The sequence below is a fragment of the Metopolophium dirhodum genome, chromosome 3 (assembly GCF_019925205.1).
Source record: "Metopolophium dirhodum isolate CAU chromosome 3, ASM1992520v1, whole genome shotgun sequence".
Lineage (NCBI taxonomy): Eukaryota > Metazoa > Arthropoda > Insecta > Hemiptera > Aphididae > Metopolophium > Metopolophium dirhodum.
The window spans coordinates 35688637-35709651 of NC_083562.1; the positions used below are offsets into that span (position 1 = coordinate 35688637).

General features: G+C 29.6%; 1 protein-coding gene across 2 annotated transcripts; it reads left to right on the plus strand.

Annotated features, from left to right (window-relative positions):
• The first annotated feature begins 916 nt into the window (after positions 1 to 916).
• LOC132941994 (E3 ubiquitin-protein ligase HECTD1) lies at positions 917 to 20818 on the plus strand. 2 transcript variants are annotated; one of them, XM_061010275.1, is made up of 37 exons: positions 917 to 1309; positions 4175 to 4341; positions 4416 to 4650; positions 4719 to 5106; positions 5214 to 5320; positions 5465 to 5523; positions 5620 to 5840; positions 5909 to 6208; positions 6274 to 6421; positions 6493 to 6631; positions 8704 to 8880; positions 9043 to 9256; positions 9343 to 9378; positions 9970 to 10145; positions 10215 to 10385; positions 10447 to 10569; positions 10756 to 10995; positions 11055 to 11186; positions 11250 to 11783; positions 11849 to 12086; positions 12147 to 12323; positions 12402 to 12509; positions 12979 to 13142; positions 13233 to 13395; positions 13469 to 13635; positions 13730 to 13880; positions 13957 to 14238; positions 14695 to 14861; positions 14922 to 15074; positions 15518 to 15838; positions 15898 to 16028; positions 17555 to 17772; positions 18344 to 18557; positions 18627 to 18916; positions 18994 to 19264; positions 19332 to 19859; positions 20111 to 20818. In XM_061010275.1, exons 2-37 carry the CDS (start codon positions 4202 to 4204, stop codon positions 20391 to 20393), a joined length of 7566 nt encoding a protein of 2521 aa, XP_060866258.1. In that variant the 5' UTR covers positions 917 to 1309; positions 4175 to 4201; the 3' UTR covers positions 20394 to 20818. The 2 variants fall into 2 exon arrangements, with proteins under 2 accessions (XP_060866258.1, XP_060866259.1); XM_061010276.1 differs by lacking the exon at positions 9343 to 9378.
• The last annotated feature ends 197 nt before the right edge of the window (positions 20819 to 21015 follow it).

Below are 21015 nucleotides of genomic sequence, written 5' to 3' on the forward strand. Positions count from 1 at the left end.
TTGCCCCCCTCTATTGAAAACTGAAATGACGCCACTGAGGACTAAGATATATCTTAGTGTAGGTATAAACTTATCAATAATAAATTATGAAATATGATTTAAAAAATGGTAAAATGTTGAAATATGATCTTCAAACTACAAAATCACTAAATGTTCAAAAATACCTATACACAATAAACGTTTATTTCTTTTTTCGTAGTGTCGTATAAATAATTTCAAGCTTACTTAGCAATACATCTAATAGCCTCCCCTGGCCCCTCCTAAAAAATAATTAAATGCAACAACTGCCAATCCTTAGAGTCATAATAACCCCGACGACAACTTACTATGATGGTAGTCTGTCATTATACACAACTGTCGCAGTGGCGAGGCGAACTAAAAATTTTCCAGAGGCATTAGTTACAAATATCTCAAGGTTTAAAAGTTATAATATAACTAATTATATTTCAGATCGTTATTGACTACCTATTTAGTATATCATATTACATTTACTAGGGGACCCAACGGCTACCACCCACCTCTATATTTAAGAAAAATCTCAGAGGCAATTGCCTCTGAAATTACCGTTTGCCACGCCACAGTGACTGTCGCATATTATTCGTTCAAAATGTCAGTTATTCGACCGATTGTTTTTAAGTAATAAAAGAACGATACAATTATTATATATTAGTTATTATTTGCTATTTGTCGTGTATTAACGATATTGAACAAATAACTAATAAGTAACGAAAAAATCGTGGAACGTCATATTATTTATTTTGTTTTGGTTTTGGCCGGTTATCAGTAATCTTTAATCGCGCCCACCTCCTTGGCAACTTGGTGATAGTGGGACGTTTACATTCCGCCGAGTCACCGCCGCCCCACTCCTAGATACACCAACACCTTGCCAGTCCCCACCCGCCGACAAGTCGAGTACAACAGACTACAGGTCCGACCGCCCGTCGGCCATCATCATCAATCGTAGTTCAATAGTTGGCACTTGGCGTTGGCGGCTCATTCGGCGTAATAGCAGGGCAAATAAGTTGTAACGCAATACTTTTTGTCCGTTTACCACTTTTTCCCATTCCCATCGCGTAGTTTCGTTCGAGTTCCAGATCTTGATCGTCGTGTGCGCGTGCGTACGTGCGCGTGTTCTGGTGTTAGTTGTGTACCTGTATTGTGTGTCGACTATTGCATTCTACCATTCTCGCCGTGTGCGACTGGATTGCGTTTGAGCGTGTACAGAATAATATGCGCTGTACGCCGCGGGACGACGTCTGGTGGTTGTAGCTCGACGACGATTTTGGGCGAATACAGACTCTATTGTGACGTGAGTATTACGCCGTGTCCAGCACAGAAATTTAGAGTTGTAACAATGGCCACGGACAAAAAAAAAAAATAATAATAATAAATGAACGACCGAAACCGACCGCCTGTGGACGCGCGTGGACATTGTGGCAGTCGGTCTTCGTTCGATCGCCATTTCCCCGGTGTCGACGTCGTGACGTGGACTAGAACGCCGACCGTAGGTATTTTGGTAACGAGCCCCAATGCGTCCCTACTTGCCCATCAATTCCTGTCGTGTTATGGTGAACCTATCATCGTCATATTTCCCAACATTAGGTAGTTCGATACATCTCCGTAAACCCTATGCGTTTCGTTGACGTTAGCCCCATCTTTTATACCTTCCGTCTTATATCCGATAGGTATTATATTATAATTGTGTTTCAAACTTAGGGCCGTTCTTACAGTGTCCGGTTAAAGTTAATCGACACTTAACCAGCCGAATTCTGCCGGTAATAAAATCTGTTATCAGTCGGTTAGCGTTAACCGACACTTTACCGGACATTGTAAGAACGGCCCTTACTACGTTTTTCCCCATTTGAATCGCATCATTTGTTTCCTTTACTCTTCCCAGATTTTACTATATTTCTAATACCCATGATTGTTTCGACACATCTTAACATCTACTAAACAGTTTAATTATTCAAATTTGCATAATATTATCTTTTGCACCTACAGAATGAATAATAATCAAACTGTTGGTATTTAAATGTTGTACTGTTAGGTGCATTATGTTATACCTATATGTAATACTTTGTTAGTAATGGTATATTACAGAGATATTAAAAGTTAGGCAATGGATACATATGTAATTTTGTTTTGTTCCATTAGAGAACAGATCCTTAAAAAAATCGACAACAAATTCACTCCATAGTATTAACATTAGTTAAACATTTTACTAAGGTACCTACATTATCATCATTTTATCTACTGTTAAGTACAAGTACCTATTATTTATATAAATATTTAATTAACAATACTTATCGGCTTTCATTTAAGTTGTTATTGTTATCGATATTCACATTGATATCAAATTTAAACCAGGACAATTTTCGTCCAAAAATATTAATTAGTAATTACTACTTTAGGTAGGTACCTAAATTAATTTTATATTTTAACAAGAATTAATGGTGTGGACTAAATTAGAACTTCCAATTAATGTCCGTTTAAGTTTATGTAAACTTTACCTTTCAACAATAAACGGTTACCTGCGTATTTTTAAATTTAATCTTGTCATTTAGGTACAAATATATATATTCAAAAAACAAAGGTTTTTTTTCCATGAACCCAATACATTTTAATATTTAACTTTTCTAATCAATATTCAAGGTAATAGTTTATTAGATAATTTATAATTTTTGTAAGTAGATACCTATTGTAACATAAATGGTTACAGGCACATATTGCGATGGACATTGTATAGATAAGGTGTATAGAAAATATTATAACATTAACTGTAATATTTTATTTATAATAGGTAGGTATATTTAGAAATCCTTCTGGATTTTACGGAGGTCATTAAGGGCACTTGCCTCGGCCACCACAAAGTTAAATCTTGCAATGTGTAAAAAAAGTAGTTTAAAATGTGTATGCAAACAAATCTATCTAAAATAAAAAGTTATTGGTACCTAATTTAAATAATCAACCCCCGATAATATTATCTATAATAAAAACATATGTAATTACTTAATACTTATTATATTCAATTGTTGATGTTTTGATAGTTTAATATCAACTTTGTTTTTTTAGTAAATTCAAAGTTGGTACATTTACAGTAAAATTGTTATCATCTGAGTGTTTGGTATTGATTTTTTTTATAATAAGGTCAAGGTATGATAATATCATGAAAACATAAGTAACTGATTACCTAAGTCATTATTATTTTAACATTGATCAAAAGTTTTATTTTTGGGACGTATACCTATTGTTTTTAACTTCCTACATAATTGCCTATTTAGGTATTTATTTGATTTTATTATATTTTATTAAATCATTTCTAGAACAAAAGTATTCTTATTGAACATTTAATAGTGTGAAATCAAATTTTTTTATAAATTGATTTATTTCTCATTGTTTGTAAAACCACACTTGGCACTTTAGTATAATACTGTATAAATTCAGGATAAGAATAAAATTGTAATACACTTTTTTGTTTTATTAAAAATAGGTTAAGTTACCTGAATGAAAACAATTTAAATCTCAACAATTATTTACCCAACTTATATTTTTATTATTAACTGTAGGTACACTGTTTCAAAAATCATCATAAATAATGTTTTGTATACATCATATGTTTTCTTTAATATTAATTTTAGTAAAAAAGTTTTATACCTACACTATCAAATGTAAATTTAAGGGAATTTATTAAGTATTTTCTTATCTTTTAATTCACTTATTACCTTAATAATAATAGTATTTCATGTCCAAAAGTCTAGTTTATATTGTTGTCTACTATACTATCGGATTTAAGTTATATATAATTGTATTTATAATATGTAAGTAATCATAAGATTGTTGTTTTTAAAAATGTAAGCCAAAAAACCTTTTGTAGCAACGTTATAATCATAATTTTGCGACTTAATTCAATTTTTTTTTTTATACAAGAACAAAAAAAACTGATCAAGTATGCAATAAAACTTTTTTTTAATTAAATGAATTACTCAAAATAATATCATTTAGTAATTTTTGATTACTTGCCATGACCTTGATATAAAAGTATATAAATTTATTATGAACCCAGATTTCTGCCAAATAGTTGGATATTACATTATACTTTGTTTTTATTTTAATATGAAATGTGTTGCTCTTGTTTATATTTTATCCATTAAATATATTTTTTAAATTATTTTAGAGTTCATTGTACGATTTTTCATAAAAGATGGCTGATGTTGATCCAGAAACTCTTCTGGAGTGGCTTAACATGGGCCAGGGTGATGAAAGAGATATGCAACTCATAGCACTAGAACAGTTATGCATGTTACTATTGATGTCTGATAACGTTGACAGATGTTTTGAAGTGTAATACATTAGTTTGTTTATTTTAATTTAATATAAAGTTTTAAATTATTAATGAATAAAACTTTATTTTTTAGATGTCCACCCCGCTCATTTTTGCCAGCACTTTGTCGGATATTTCTTGACGAAAGTGCTCCCGATAGTGTACTTGAAGTGACTGCTAGAGCGATCACTTATTATTTAGATGTATCTGCTGAATGCACTAGACGTATTGTGGCAATTGATGGTGCATTAAAAGCAATTTGCAATCGATTAGTAATTACAGATATATTTTCAAGAACAAATAAAGATTTAGCTGAACAGTGTTGCAAAGTATGTTCATTTTTAACTGTAGAGATTTTCAAATAAGTAATCCACTTTTATTGTTTTTGATAATCTAGGTATTGGAACTAATATGCACTCGTGAAGCAGGTGCTGTTTTTGAGGCTGGTGGCCTAAGTTCTGTATTATTATTCATTAGTGATGTTGGATCTTGTGTGCACAAAGATACTCTACATTCTGCTATGACTGTAGTTTCTAGATTATGTACTAAAATGGAACCAAATGAAGCATCATTACCGACTTGTGTTGAGTCCTTATCTACAATGCTTAAACATGACGACTCTCATGTTTCCGATGGAGCTTTGAGGTGCTTTGCTTCATTATCTGATAGATTTACACGCCGTGGAATTGACCCAGCTCCTTTAGCACAACATGGACTTCTAAATGAATTGATACTTCGATTGTCTTCAGCAGCTGGACCTACAGTAACAAATATAGGAACACCTGGTACATAATTTTTTAATTAATTCAAAAATATTTAATAATAATAATTATTTTCTGATTATTATAAAGTCAAAATATAACAATAAATTATTTATATTTACCATTTTCAGGTCTAAATGCAAATACTTCAACTACCGAGGTTAAATCTTCTCAGTCCATATCCACAGTTATAAGCTTGTTAACTACTCTTTGTCGTGGATCTAAGTCTGTGTCTCATGTATGTCATATTTACTAAAAATTACCTTTTGAATACGTTTTATGTTATGCAATTTGCTTTTAAAGACTATTTGTAATAATAAAGTTAAATATCTTTAAGACAGAAATAAAACTAAAAATTATCTAAATAATACATTTCTTTTAGGATTTATTTAGATCTAACTTAGCTGATGCAATTGAAAAGGCTCTGAAAGGAGACGAAAGGTAATTATTCAAATTTTATATTTTTATTCTTAAGTATATCTTTCAGTATGTAATTTAGTTATTGTTATAAATAATTTATACTAATTTATATTTTAGATGTTGTTTGGACACTATGCGTTTAGTTGATTTATTACTAGTGTTACTTCTTGAAGGACGTGATGCAGTATCATGGAGTACAGTAGCATGTACAAGTAATAATCCTTTATTACCAAAACTTCGACGTTTAGATTCTACTGCTGAAAAATCTCAACGCCATTTAATTGACTGTATCAGAAGTAAGGACACAGAAGCATTAATGGAGGCTGTAAATTCTGGTGGTATGTAACTTAAATCTACAGTTAATTTTATATTGTAATAAATAATATAATTTTGGTAATTATCTTAGCGATTGACGTAAATTTTGTGGATGAAGTTGGTCAGACTTTACTTAACTGGGCTTCTGCATTTGGTACTCAAGAAATGGTAGAATATTTGTGTTCTAAAGGAGCTGATGTCAATAAAGGTCTCAGGTCATCTTCATTGCATTATGCCGCTTGTTTTGGAAGGCCATCCATAGCTAAAATTCTTCTAAAAAACAGTGCTAATCCAGAACTTCGAGATGAAGAAGGCAAAACACCACTGGATAAAGCACGAGAAAGGATGGACGAAGGACATCGTGAAGTTGCTACTATATTGGAATCTCCTGGTTAGATGTTTAATAATAAGTTTTCAATAATTTAATTTAAGTTAACACTAAAAATAATTTTGTAGAGTGGTTGATGTCTTCCAAAAATGAAATTGTTCAGTCAAATGAATCCAAAGAACCAAAAGGAGATCCTGAGATGGCTGCAATTTATCTTAAACGTTTAATGCCTGTTTTTTGTCATACTTTTCAATCAACTATGCTTCCATCAATTAGGTAATTTTTTTAATGAATTTTAAAAATATTCGTCCATTTTTAATATATTTTATGTAAAAACAAATTTTTAGGAGAACATCTCTGTCTTTAATTAAAAAAATGGTTCATTACATTAAACCAGATTGGCTGGAGGATATATGTAGACCTGATTGTCCAAATAATCTTGCTCCTTTGTTGGTTGAAGTACTTGCTACTGTTCTTGATAATGAGGTAATATTTAAAATTGATTTTATTATAATGTACTATATTTTTTATTTATTTTGTAATATAGGTATTAGTGTTTTATTGATATATTTTACATTCCTTCTCATTAGTTTTTTTTAAATTCTGAACTATTTTATTATTTAGGAAATTAAAGTGCTTTTATTTTGCCAAATTCAATTTATTCCAGGATAAGACTTGGCTGTTTTACTGTGATATGAGTGGTGAGAGCCAGAAATATTTGCCTCGAAAACTCTACAAGATGTTAATTGTTAAAAAAAATTATAAATCTTTGATGGTAAAATAACCTAATTCTTTTGCACGCCTCTTAGACAATTTTATTTTAGGACTGCATAATATAATACATTTAATTGAATGATTGATTTTTCATAATAATATTATACTTTTTAAATCTTAAAATTGGTTATTTTACATACAAAGTTTTAAATTTATGTTTATGAATTATATTTATAGGGAAGTCCTTCTGACTTCAGAAGAACAAATATGTAAGTGCCCCCCTTCCCAGACACTACCTAGTGGTAATATAAAGTTATGAATTCTCAATTTCTAAAGAAAGAAAATTTTAATTTCATAACTTTCACTACAGTTATGTTGTACTTAGTTTGATTATATTCCTATTAGAACAAATTGTATACTTGTTTCAGAAAGTCAATGCAACTATAGATTTTCTTTTTTATTAAGAAAAACGAATATTAACAATCTGTTAAATCAAATACAATAAGTAATACCATTCATTATACATAGTATAGATGTCTCACTGGCCATAATTATGCATTGCGCTAAATTTTAGTTTATTTATTGACAATAGATAGCGTTAGTAGTCGTAATGAAAATAATAATTCAATTCAGTCAACACTAGGCTCATCCAACGGCAGTATCCGGAACGATTTTAACAACTAGTGCCAATCTAGCAAACAAATCCATAACTAGTAAACTTCTAGCGCTCATCTAGTGTTTCTATCCAGAACTAACGCCGCGACTGCAGTGATGCGTTATGGCTGTATCCATTTGAGCATAGCGTGAAATTCCGCCAGTGAGACATCTATACTATGTAATAATCAATGGTAATACACAGTATAATCCACTTAATTGGGGCGCATGGCAGTGCTATTTGTCACCATTATCCGACTGTCCCGGTTAACCGAATACATTTCGGGACTGCTAATTTGTCCCCTTTATGCATTGTCCCAACAGATTCTACTATATATATAAAAAAAAGTTATAAAGCTTGAGTGAGGGGTGTCCAGTAACGCTAGGTACTTCAACTGTGATAAATGCAATTAGATAAAATTATTTTTTTATTTTACTTAAAATAAATTGTTATTAATTGTTATTATTTTTAATTAATAAAGGACCTAATATCTAATAGTATTAATATAATATGATCTATTAAGGGAATTTGATACCGATTGTGATTTTAAGGATTTTACTCTGCTATTTTCTAAGTGCGTGTGTGCTAGTAAGTGATCATTATACCCTATTCAGAATGAGATTGTACCTCGGGATGATCAGTTTTTGTCCCTGACTGCCAGATGCTTCCTCCAGTAAGTTGAACCTGGGAATAAAGTCATTCTTGTTCGCAGAAGGAGGTCCGGCCGCCGAGATATAATCTCGTTCTGAATAGAGTAGATATTATATGTATATAACTTTATAGTATAAAAGAATTAGCTGAGCACTCTCAAACATATAAATATAGTGTTTAATGAATATTAATTATTTTTGCTAAAAGTGTCAATATGTTGCCAATCGTTTTAATTAATTTAGTTAAAATTTTTGAAAAATTTGAATTTGTCTATTAAGTTGAAATTAACTTTTTTAAATTCTTAATAATCTGAAAGTTTAAAGAAAATTTTAATTTCAAAATACTGTAATTGGTATAATTCTATTTTGGTAGAAAACATACCCGGGATCGAATCTCCTTAATAGATATAGTTGCAAGTGTATTTAACAATGTATTAATCCTTGCATTTTTATCTTAAATAATATAATGTGTTCAATATATTTTTATGTCAATTTGTTTTGATAAAGCATATTTAAAAACTTGATACTGTTTAATTTAGGAGGATGATGATGGACATGTCATCGCTTTACAAACCATTTATGATCTTTTGAATAAATGTCAAGATACATTTCTTGACCATTTTGCACGTCTGGGAGTTTTTTGTAAAGTACAACAGCTTATTGGACCTGATAATAATCCAGAAAAGGATAATGTTCCGCAAATTGATTCAAAAAATGTAGGATTTTAATTTGATGTATTAATAATAATTTTTTTATTGCTTTGATCGAAAGATCAAAATAGAGCGATTAAATTAATAATTATTAATTATTAATATAAACAAATTGCTCTCTATTGCTGTACACATAATGATAATGAGTTGTGTTTATTGATTACTCAGGTTCTAATTGAAGATGCTAAAGAAATATTGCCAGGTCATGCATATCATTGGAAAGATTGGTTTTTCTGTCGTGGTCGAGATTGTCTGTATGCTTGGAATGATTATGTTGTGTTGGAGTTGTCGAATGGTAGTAATGGTTGGTTTAGATTTATGATCAACGATAAATTGTCTACAATGTATTCCAGTGGAAGCCCTGAAGGACAACCTGATACAAGTAAATTTATGCATACAAATTATTTTCTTTTGCACTTTCCTATATGGCAATGTGTAAATTTTAAATTAAACTTGAATTTGATACAGATAAAACTAGAGTTTCTGATCAACCATCTTCTGATGGTAAATATGCAATTTAATTAATAACTATTATTATTAATTTAATTTAATGAACTTGTTAATCGTAATATTAAAATTTTTAAATTGGTTTAAGTTCCTAGTTTTAATTTAATAAAATATATTTATTGTTTAAATCTCAGACTTTTCTGTTACTATCAGCCCAAATATCCTACTTTTTCTAAGACTCAATTTTTATTTTTCTATTCTACAGTTTATTATCGTATATATAGTTGCCCATTAAAATATCAAATTATTTCATATACTCCAAAAGATTTTAAGTAATATTTTCTGTAACAATTTGGACATTGATGGTTTGTGCTTAATTTAAGACTTAAAATCACTATCACATATAATTGTCTCAGCCGCTTTTACTTTTGTTTTGTGTTCTTATTAATACATTGTGATGTCATTTGTATCACTTAATAAATTCTGCTCTTCAGTATTTACTTAATATCAAGAACGTTCTGATTTTAAATTGTAATAATAGATATTAACTTGTATTGTATAATACTCTTTGTTTTGATTACTTAGAAATAAATAAAGCTTTATATTATATTTATGACTACATTAATATTGCATTTTTATTATTTTTAGAAAACAAAACTGAGTTTATTGAAAAATATTTAAAAGCCAAAGTATTTGTTAAACTGAACACAGTTAGCCAACCAATTTTAAGTGTTCCTGGTTTAAATAGAATAGCAGTTGGTAACTGGATTCTTATTTCAAAGAAAGATTGTGAACTTAGCATACAAAACTCTGATGGCTTACAGGTAGATATATTTTTGGGGGTATTATTTATTTAAGAATTATTTTAGTGTGATACTTGTTTAATTTTACAGCAAATTACAACATTAATATTTGGAACCAATGGATTTTCCTTCCAATCTAATCGTGGCAATCAACATATGTTTACTGCTTTGATACCACTTAAAAGTGATTTTACCTCTGGTTGGGAAACAGTTAAAAAAGCAAATATAGTAGCAGCAACAGCCGAAAGTGTTGGACAAAAGGTTGGTTCCTTACAGCTTCTTGATTTTATTTATTTAAATAATTTTTCAATTTATTGTTTAGATTCGTAAACAAGCACAAGAAATATTTGACACATTTTTCAAAGCGGCCCAGGCTCAGCCAAGGGGTGTTGTTGCCAGGTTAAGCAAAATTGTTAAAGCCATTGAATTAGCTATTCATAATCAAGTATGTACATTTATTGTTTAAAATATGGCAATCTTGAATCTATAGAAATAGTTGCAATTGCTTAAGTAATAATTTTGTATGCTTAGTGCTTACCTTTAAATATACATTGTTTTAATAAAAAAAATAGTAACACGATTCTCTTCTTTCCCCATGTTTAATTAATAACATGTTTTAATAATTTCTCAGTCTTCTGTGGTCAAAGACAGCTCGAATAAAGATTTTTGGGCATCAGCTCTTTGCAAGGCAGTATTAGACTTGAAAAAATTATTAATGGAGGATGAAGGCAGTGTTTCGGCGTATGAAATATATAGCAGTGGTTTAGTTGAAGTTTTATTGAAGCTTTTAACTATCAGTAGTCATGAACAAGGTGATGAAGCTGTAGAACTGCAGAAACTTAGGATTGACATTTTTGTTAAATGTTTCAAAGTAAATAAATAATTATTTTATATCTAATTTAATCTAATTTGTTTTTAATTGTTGATTAGGAAAAGAAAAATGAAAAAGGATTAGAGACTTGTGCTTCTGTTTTAGTGCAAAAGTTAATATCTGTTTTAGAATCTATTGAAAGATTACCTGTGTACTTGTATGAATCACCTGGTGCTTTTCATGGATTACAAGTATAATAGTTGATTACTAATCCATGTAAAATGTTATTTTGATGTTAAAACATTTTTTTTTAGATATTGTCAAGACGTGTCAGATTTCGTTTGGAAAAAGCTGTTAAAGAAACCACTCTTGTTGACCGTACAGGTAGAGGTTTAAGAATGGAGCCTCTAACCACTATACATCAACTTGAAAAACATCTATTAAAAATGGTTGCAAAACAGTGGTATGATCATGAACGCATCACATATAATTATGTTAAAAAACTCAAAGATAAAAATAATACACCCATGAAGTTCAAACATTATTATGATTTTGATAAAAATGGGGTCTTATATTGGATTGGAACAAACGGAAAAACTACTGTAGATTGGGTTAACCCAGGTCAATATGGATTAATGCTAGTTCAGTCTTCGGATGGTCGTAATTTACCATATGGTCAAGTAGAAGATATTTTAAGTAGGGATTCTGTTGCGATTAACTGTCATACTAATGATGATTGCAAGGCATGGTTTTCAATTGACTTAGGATTATTTATAATCCCAACTGATTATACACTTAGGCATGCTAGAGGTTATGGCCGTTCTGCTCTACGAAATTGGTTATTCCAAGTAAGATAATCATTATATAATTTATATCAGTATTTTTTATTATTACATATTCAAATTTTAAACAGATGTCTAAAGATGGTACCAATTGGACTACATTATACACACACATTGATGATACAGCATTAAATGAACCAGGAAATACTGCTACTTGGTCCATAGAAATAAATGATAAGGAAGAAACTCAGGGTTGGCGGCATATTAGAATACAACAGAATGGTAAAAATGCATCAGGGCAAACACATTATCTCTCATTATCTGGTTTTGAGATTTATGGAAGTGTTACTGGTGTATGTGAAGACTTGGGTAGGTTAATATTTCATATTATTTTTTAACCATAAAATAAAATAAAATTATGTACTGTAGGTAAAGCAGCTAAAGAAGCAGAAGCTAGTCTAAAACGCCAAAGACGTATGTTCAAGGCTCAAATGTATAAGCAAATGGTGACTGGTGCTCGGGTTATGCGTGGTATTGATTGGAAATGGAGAGATCAAGATGGAAATCCACCTTGTGTAGGGACAGTTACTGGAGAATTGCATAATGGTAAATTCAGTAACAGTTAATTTATTATAATTATATGAATTTTAAGTCTTAAATTTAAGACTTTAATATTGGGGTCAGGTTGGATAGATGTTGTGTGGGATCATGGAGTTACAAACTCATACCGAATGGGTGCTGAAGGAAAGTATGATCTACGGCTAGTCAATGAACCCCAAACTACATCTGCCTGTATGTGATGAATATGATAGTTGTGTATAACCTCAACAATTTTGTCAGTTTTGTGTTTTATTTGTAGCATGCAGAACCCTTTGTATAAATGTATAGTTGAAATTTATCCTCTAGAATTTAGATTACCCGTAAGCATTTATACTCGATTTAAAATATGATTATAGCTTGCACCATAGCATAACCAGTGCTCGAATTAGAAAAGATACAGAAAAGAAGATACAAATAATTAAACACTTGTAATTCACAATAAGTGTGCTAAAATAATTTAATATGCTTTAATATTATGAAAATAGAATGAGTGGTACACCTTTCCAAATCAAGCACTATTAAGGCTAATTTGTTTAACATATTTATATTTATATATATTTTTAATAGAAAACCCGTTGTGTTAACCGCATGTTATTATTTGCAACCATTATAAAAAATCAAAAAAATCTGATTATTAATTATATATTTTTTGTTTTTATAGCTTCTAAAATGTTCAAAAATATTCCAAATACAACCTTATCTAGCATCATGACAAGAATGTCTAGTTCCACTCCTATTTTACCAGAAGCATCTAATGATAATAACACTGTTGCTTCTGTAACCAGTACTGATCAAATATCTTCTGCAGAGAACTTGGCAGTAAAGGTATGCTGTTGGAACCCATTATTATTTATAAATAAATTATTATTTTGTAAAATCTTTTGTATATATTAAATTATATTAAATATATTATAGCAAGCTGCTCAACAATTCACTGATAGTATAATGTCAGTTATGAGAATGGAACCCTCTGCTGTTACCCCAGTAACTACAAATTCATTGGATAATTCACTTCGCATTGTAGTCCACCCAACTCCTTCTGTTGATCTCGCCACAATTGTTGAATCTACATCAAATGGTTAGCAAAATAATATAGAAATCGCTTATATAATGTTAATATGTTATTTTAACCCTATTATTTTTTTTTCCAGATGAAACTCAACAAAATATTGAAAATAATAAGAAAAACAGTAATTGCTATGAAGAAGAATTTTTACCAGCTTTGGGAAGAGTGAAACCAACATACAGGCGTAGTTCTGTTACTAGTTTAGTTCACACTTTGCAATCCATTCAAATTGATACACCTCCTAACAATAAAGTAAGTTATTTATTTTTTTTTTTTATGTTTTGTATGTTGCATCTTCATTTACAAACTTAAAAAAATAATGTTCAATGTTTAATCTATGTTCTAGGTAAATTCAAAAGATAAGCCAATAATAATTATGCATCATAATACAACAGATGCTTCCAATGCCCAGACCCAAGATCTATCTACTGATACTTTAATAAACAATGCAAATAATTCAGCTTTTAATACAGAAATATGTAGTCCAAACAATTTAGGTATTGCTATTTGAAAATTCTTAAAACTATAAACGATGAACTGTTTTAAAATTTTAACCTGGTAACTGTTTGTTAGATTTAGTGAAAGAAAATAAAAAGGAAGAGAACCGAAATAATTCTTCAAATCACATGAGTGTCAGTGTACCAAATTTAGCATCTAATGCACCACCTAGATCACAAGGAGATATTCCATTACAAAAGCCGTTAGCTGAAACATATGCTCCATATCAAAAGTATAGGAATTTTGATCGAAACAATAGTCATAACAATCAAACTCAAGTCGCTAACCATATGCCTCAACGAGTACCTACTTCAGTATCTAGTCTTGTTCGTTTGGCTCTATCTACTAATTTTCCAAGTAAGTAATTATAACAATAATATATGTATTGAATTAATAATTCACTGAACCACCTTATTCACATCTATTACGGTCTATAAATAACTAACTAGCTTTTCCTTCTTGAAGAAACTATAAAAAAAGGTAATCTAAAAATCATCTCCAAAATACCTACAAAATCTAATATCCACTAAATTTATTAGGCTAGGTACTTAAAAGCTTAAAAATATTTAAAGTAATTTGTTGTGTTTGATTTAATAATAAGTATCAAGCCAATATTATTTCATTTAAGGTGTGCAAATTAAAAAATAAGTTTAGACTATTAGTATATTCAATATTGTATCAATAGTTATATCATTATTCCTGATTTGTTTATTTTATTTTTATATTTCAATAATAATTTTTAACACATTTAAACAAAATTATTTTTTCAATATTAAATTACTAAGATAGTAAATATTCAAATTTATGTTTTAGGTGGTTTGCTTCAAACGGCACAAAGTTATCCTAGCTTATCGGCTAATAATACTACTAATAATTCATGTTCTATTACTACCATTGCAAATAGAACCTTTTGTGTTGGCGAAGCTCTAACTATGAGCTTAGCATCTACATCAAGCGATAGTGAACAAGTCAGTTTAGAAGTTAGTGTCTGTTAATTGTATCGTGGTTTTTTTTATTTACTAATATCTTGTCTTTTATAGGATTTTTTGGACAGTGTTCGTGCCCCAGCTTTGTTTGCAGAACTTGAAGATGACGAAGAAATTGTTGAAGATGATGATATTCCAGATGATGATGAAAATGAAGATGAACAAGAATACGAAGAGGTAATGGTCTCCAGAAATCTACTAAGTATGGTAAGGATTAAATGAGCTGATTAATTATCATATTGATTTCTAGGCTTCCTCAACGATATACTTTTAAATATCAATATCGTTTTGTTTTGTGCAATATTGAATCACTATTAAAAAAATGTAGGTATCGATATTCCGAATTATCGATATCTTTATGACTAGTAAACAAATTGTTTTTAAAATATATTATATAAGTTCATTGGCGTTATAATCAGTTGGTTTCCGGAAACCCGAACTCCCAATAGCCGGGGGCGATTAATTAAAAATTAAAAATTATTTTTGATTAACGATATATTTTGAGTATTTATACGTTTATATATTGTACAATATATTACTATTATCGATATTGTTAAAGAAGCCTATTAATTTCTATTTTCTTATAATAATATCTGAAAGATATCTAATAATATACTTGATTTATATTAATATAACCTTTCTTTTTTTAGGAAGATGAAGCATTTGCAGCCCAACAGCATGCTGCCATTGAAAGTATTGTAGGTGCTGATAGATGTGGTAATCCATATAAAAGGCGCTCTTGGGATGATGATTATGTGCTTAGAAGAGAATTCACAGCATTGATACCAGCATTTGATCCTCGGCCAGGGCGTACTAATGTCAACCAAACATCTGATTTAGAAGTTATTGCTCCACCTGATGATGAAAATGATGAAATTCCTGATGTTTTTACTGAAAATTCAAGTACTGCTAACAATCAGACATCATTACCAAGAATTAAGTTGACTCTGAAAGGACCTAATTTGCCAGGAGTAAGATGTGAAACTTAATTTTCAAATCGTTAAATATTTATTTATAATCATATTTACAGATTAAAGATGTAGAAGTTGAGCTCAAAGATTCTAATTGGACTATTTTTCATGCTGTTCAAAAATTAGCTCAATTGGCAGACCTTGGTAGTCGCCAAGAAAAATCTAGACGAATTTGGGAACCTACTTATACGTGAGCAAAAGATTTAAATTATACTCGGTTCGCTGAAAAAGTTCGGTCATTTCACACAATGTGGGTCACTCTTATTTGTCACCCCCTACAAATCCCTTCCGTGATGTAAGATTGGTAGGGTTCAACACATTTATGTTCGTGGGCAGATGGAGTAAAAGTCTAATTAAGTTATTCCGATATATTAATTAATTATACTGCAAGCTTTTGAACAATAGTGAAATATATGATTAATAATTCTCACAACTAAACAAAAATTTTGAGATAAAATGAGCATTTTTTAAATTTTAGTATAAAGCTTATTTAAAAATTGAAATAAAGTAAAAAAATCCATCTTCAAATATGGATAATTTTCTTAACTAAGTTAAGTAATAGTTTTCACTCTAATAATAAAGCTAACAACACAAGGTTTGTTCTACAAAACGTAAATTTGCTATATGGCGCGGCAAGAGAAAAAAATCAAATAAGTGCACTGTCCTCTTAATAGTATTCAAGATATTTTTAATGCACACAATTAGATTCATAGTTCAATGTGGTTTGGTGAACTTCTGCCTGTAGAGTAATAGTGTATCTTAAAATAAATGTGATTTATATCTGCGTGAAAACAAAAACTGATTAACATTATAAAATTCATGCAGATGAGTCCAAAACTATTGACAGGTGTACTATACTCTACTAATTTTTTTTATTTTGAGACTAATGAATTAATAACTTTTAATGATGTAAAAATATAAAACCTTCACTGTTATGACAAATAATTTTATTTAATTAACAATAATATGATGTTTTGTACAAAAAAAAAATTTTACTCCATTCTACTTATAATGATAGGTGAAAATGCAATGACTGCATATAATCGGTGTATAAAAAAAATGTAATGTATTATATTATCTAATATTCGGTATGTCCTTGTAACTTGTGAAAATCATAGAAAAAATGTTAAATGTTAATACTTTTGTTTGAGATAACCAGGTACGTACTGTTGCAACATAAAATAATAACCCAGTATACAGTTTATTTTTTAATATTTTTAAATATTGTTGTTTTACTGTCAAAAAAATTACTCATGTAGTAATGTGATATAGGCATCTATATCTTTATAAACTGATAACAATTACAGTAATTGATCTCATTCTGATCAAAGTTACAACAAACAACTAGTATGTCTGCATAAGACGCTCTTTTGAGCTAGTCCCATGAAGAACGTATTAAACGTGTTTTACTGTATTTTAAAAGCTTGTTAATTTAATAGATAGAACCTTTTAACAACTATTCTACTTAATTTACTATTTAGACTAATCTACAGCGTATAAAGTTAATTAACATTTTTTGTCGATTTTGTAATAATCTCATTGTTAATATTAAAACATTGCTATTAATGTATCATGATAATACTCATATGCATAACGATCATTTTGATGCTTTTTTACAGAATATTAGCATGATATAAAATGTATTTTAATAACCTAAAAATCTAACCCCTGATTATAACTATATATTTATTATTATAATAATATACATATTTATAGAATCTTGTATGAAGAATTGACTAACAAAGATCAAAGACTCAGTGTGGGTCCTGATAATCAGTGGGATTCTGATTTACCTATATTTTCAACAAGAACTCAATTAAGTAATACGGGTTGCACTGTTGATCATGTACTTCAACTTTTAAGGCAGCTTCATAATCTTTCCATTAATCCAATGATCTCTTTACTTAAACCATACACTGATGACTTTTTTGAAGGTAACTAATTTTGTATAATACCTAAATGTTTATAATATTTTCAGGGTAGGGTTAAGCAAGTGAAACACACCCTCACCTGTATAAGATGGAAGAAAAAAGAAATATAAATATTTTAATACAAGTTTTTCATTAAAATATTTTTTCACATTCCAAAAATTATTTTCATGATTTTAAATTGTCTATAATTATTTAAATTTTTTTCCGATTATTCATAGTTTGAACTTATTTTATTTTTTTGTAAATTAATTGGTAGAAATAAAAAAAATAACTGAAGGTTCTGAAAATTTTATGATAAAACGAGACAGAAAATATTGCTTCCAGGGTTAGTTTACTAAACGACAACATTTAACCCTAAAAGAAATCTGTGTCTATGTCCCAATTCATGCAATTCTTAAACGATTGATCTTTATCATATATTTAGCATTCCTCATTATATCCTTATGGATTTATAAATGAGAAGTTTTTGAATATTTTCTTCCAGTAATTAAGCATATATCTGCCACACTACTTTTTAAATTTCATGAGCCACCATTGATTATATTATTAGTCTATAATGTATACTAATTTTCAGCACATATTAAAGATGATGGAGAGCTGATAAACAGCGAAATATTTAATAGCAAAAAAATGACTAATAAACTTGTTCAACAAATTCAAGATCCTCTGGTATTAAGTTCAGGTGCACTTCCATCTTGGTGTGAACATTTGAATCTTTCATATTCATTTTTGTTCCCATTTGAAACGAGACATTTGTATTTTAATTGCACTGCATTTGGGCCATCTAGGTAAATAAAAATATTATACAAGTATTTATTTGCTTCTAATTTCTGTTATATAAAAAAAATTCATTTTAGATCTATTGTATGGTTGCAATCTCAACGAGAGAATGTGGAACGACATCGCACTGGTTCAAGTCTTCCTCTCAGACGAGAAGAAGAATACAGAGTCGGTCGTTTAAAACATGATCGTGTACGTATACCGCGAGGAGAAAACATACTTGCATGGGGTAGACAACTTATGCGCGCTCATATTGATCGACAAACAGTATTGGAAGTTGAGTTCATGGGTGAAGAAGGCACTGGATTAGGTCCCACATTAGAATTTTATTCATTAATTGCTGCAGAGTTTCAGCGAAAAGATCTCTGTAAGTATTAAATATTTTAATAATTTTCTTATTTAATATTTATTATATAATAAAAATTTAATGTATTTGTATTATAGGCATGTGGATGTGTAATGATGAAATGCCTGAAGAGACCCGTCAATGTATTTGGCTTGAAGAAGGAGCCAAGCCACCTGGCTATTATGTTAGACAAACAGGTGGACTTTACCCAGCACCATTACCTCAAGATTCACCGTGTTGTGATAGAGTTGTAAAACATTTTTGGTTCCTTGGCATGTTCCTGGCAAAAGTTCTTCAAGATAATCGCTTAATTGACCTTCCACTATCATTGCCATTCCTAAAACTATTAACTAAAGCAAAAAATAATGAGTAAGTTAACTTACTAATAATATTATACAATTTGATATTATATTAATCAATACAATTATTTAATTAGATCGGGTAGAGTTCTAAATGAATCAGACTTGTTTGACATTGACGAAGATCAAGCAAAGTTTATAAAAGATTTAAAAGTGTTAATTTCGGCAAAAGAAAAAATTTTACTGGATCAATCATTGACCGATGAAGAAAAAAGTGAACAAATTAAAAACTTGCAATTTCAGTGTGGTGAAACTGGCAAAGTGCACCTAAAAAATCTAAGTTTGAGCATGATTTACTTACCATCATCTTACTGCTTTCCATTTACCTACATTAATTTAGTTGATGAGGGCCTCAGTCAGGATGTTAACATGGATAATGTAGAGCAATATGTTAGTTTGTTGACTGATTTTATATTGGAGACAGGCATTAAGAGACAAATGGATGCACTAAAGGCTGGTTTTTGCCGTGTATTCTCAAACGAAAAGCTAAATGCATTTACTCCACTTGAGGTTAGACGAATGTTATGTGGCCAACAAGAACCAGAATGGACCCGAGAAGATCTATTGAACCATACTGAACCCAAATTAGGATATAATAAAGAAAGGTATAAAAAAGAAAAAGTATTAATATATTTTAAATTTTAATGTATTTTAGATGTAGTTTAAATAACCAATGCAAGTTAGTAAATATTAATGAAATATAGTACAAACTTTTAACATAGATAATCAATATCTGAAGCATTGAAGTTGTTGTGTTTATAAATAACCACATACCTATTGAATTATTAAAAAATTTTAATCTATTATTAGACAGCTAACTTTCATCGTCATTAACAACATTAAAATTTTATTTCAGTCCTGGATTCTTACGTTTGGTGAACGTCTTAGAACAAATGAATTCTGAAGAACGTAAATCATTCTTACAATTTACTACGGGTTGTTCGTCATTACCACCGGGAGGTCTCGCCAATCTATATCCAAGGCTAACTGTAGTACGTAAAGTTGATGCCGGTGCAGGTAGCTTCCCATCAGTTAACACTTGCGTCCATTACTTGAAATTACCAGAGTATCCTGATGAACTTACTTTGAGGGAACGCCTGTTGGCTGCAACTCTTGAAAAAGGTTTCCATCTCAACTAATAACACTGTTGTTAATAACAATGTAATTATCCTTAACTAAACAATTATATAAGTATCTCGCATAATAGCATCTTTAAAATGATATTTCTTGTTGTGCACATTTTTTTTTATTTACATAATTTTAAATTTCTGTGGCTACAAACAAATAGTGTTAAAGGTCTTAGAAGTTCCCTCTCATATGTACCAGTGTGATAATATTTTTTTTATTGTTTCCGTATAATGATTTATCTAATACATATTGATATTGTGATGTTAAATATTAATATATATTTTTTTTTTAGTCTTAAGTGTAAGTGTTTTGTCATAATTATAGATCTAAGGTTTTAAGAAATTAAATATTAAACTGACGACTTTTTGTTTGTCTTGTGAACATTAGCAGAATTATTAAACATTTATAAAAATATAAATCATGATATATAATTTAATTTGTAGACTACAATATGTCTTATTTGCTATTATTTCTCTCATTTGAAATCTTGAATTTGCAACATCAATTGAAAACTATAAAATATTGATACTTAAATCACTATTTGAGTTGATTGCAAATAGTATTTTAAAGCAAACATTGTACAAACTACCATTTATTTATTTTAGTTGTTAAATATATTTGACCAAAATGTAT

What these genes read in the sequence shown, in the direction of transcription:
- LOC132941994 (XM_061010275.1), top strand. Translation starts at nt 4,202, where the DNA reads ATGGCTGATGTTGATCCAGAAACTCTTCTGGAGTGGCTTAACATGGGC. An exon ending in TTTTTGTTAAATGTTTCAAA is followed by an intron (nt 10,996 to 11,054) that starts GTAAATAAATAA and finishes ATTGTTGATTAG; the next exon opens with GAAAAGAAAAATGAAAAAGG. An exon ending in CAGAGAACTTGGCAGTAAAG is followed by an intron (nt 13,143 to 13,232) that starts GTATGCTGTTGG and finishes AATATATTATAG; the next exon opens with CAAGCTGCTCAACAATTCAC.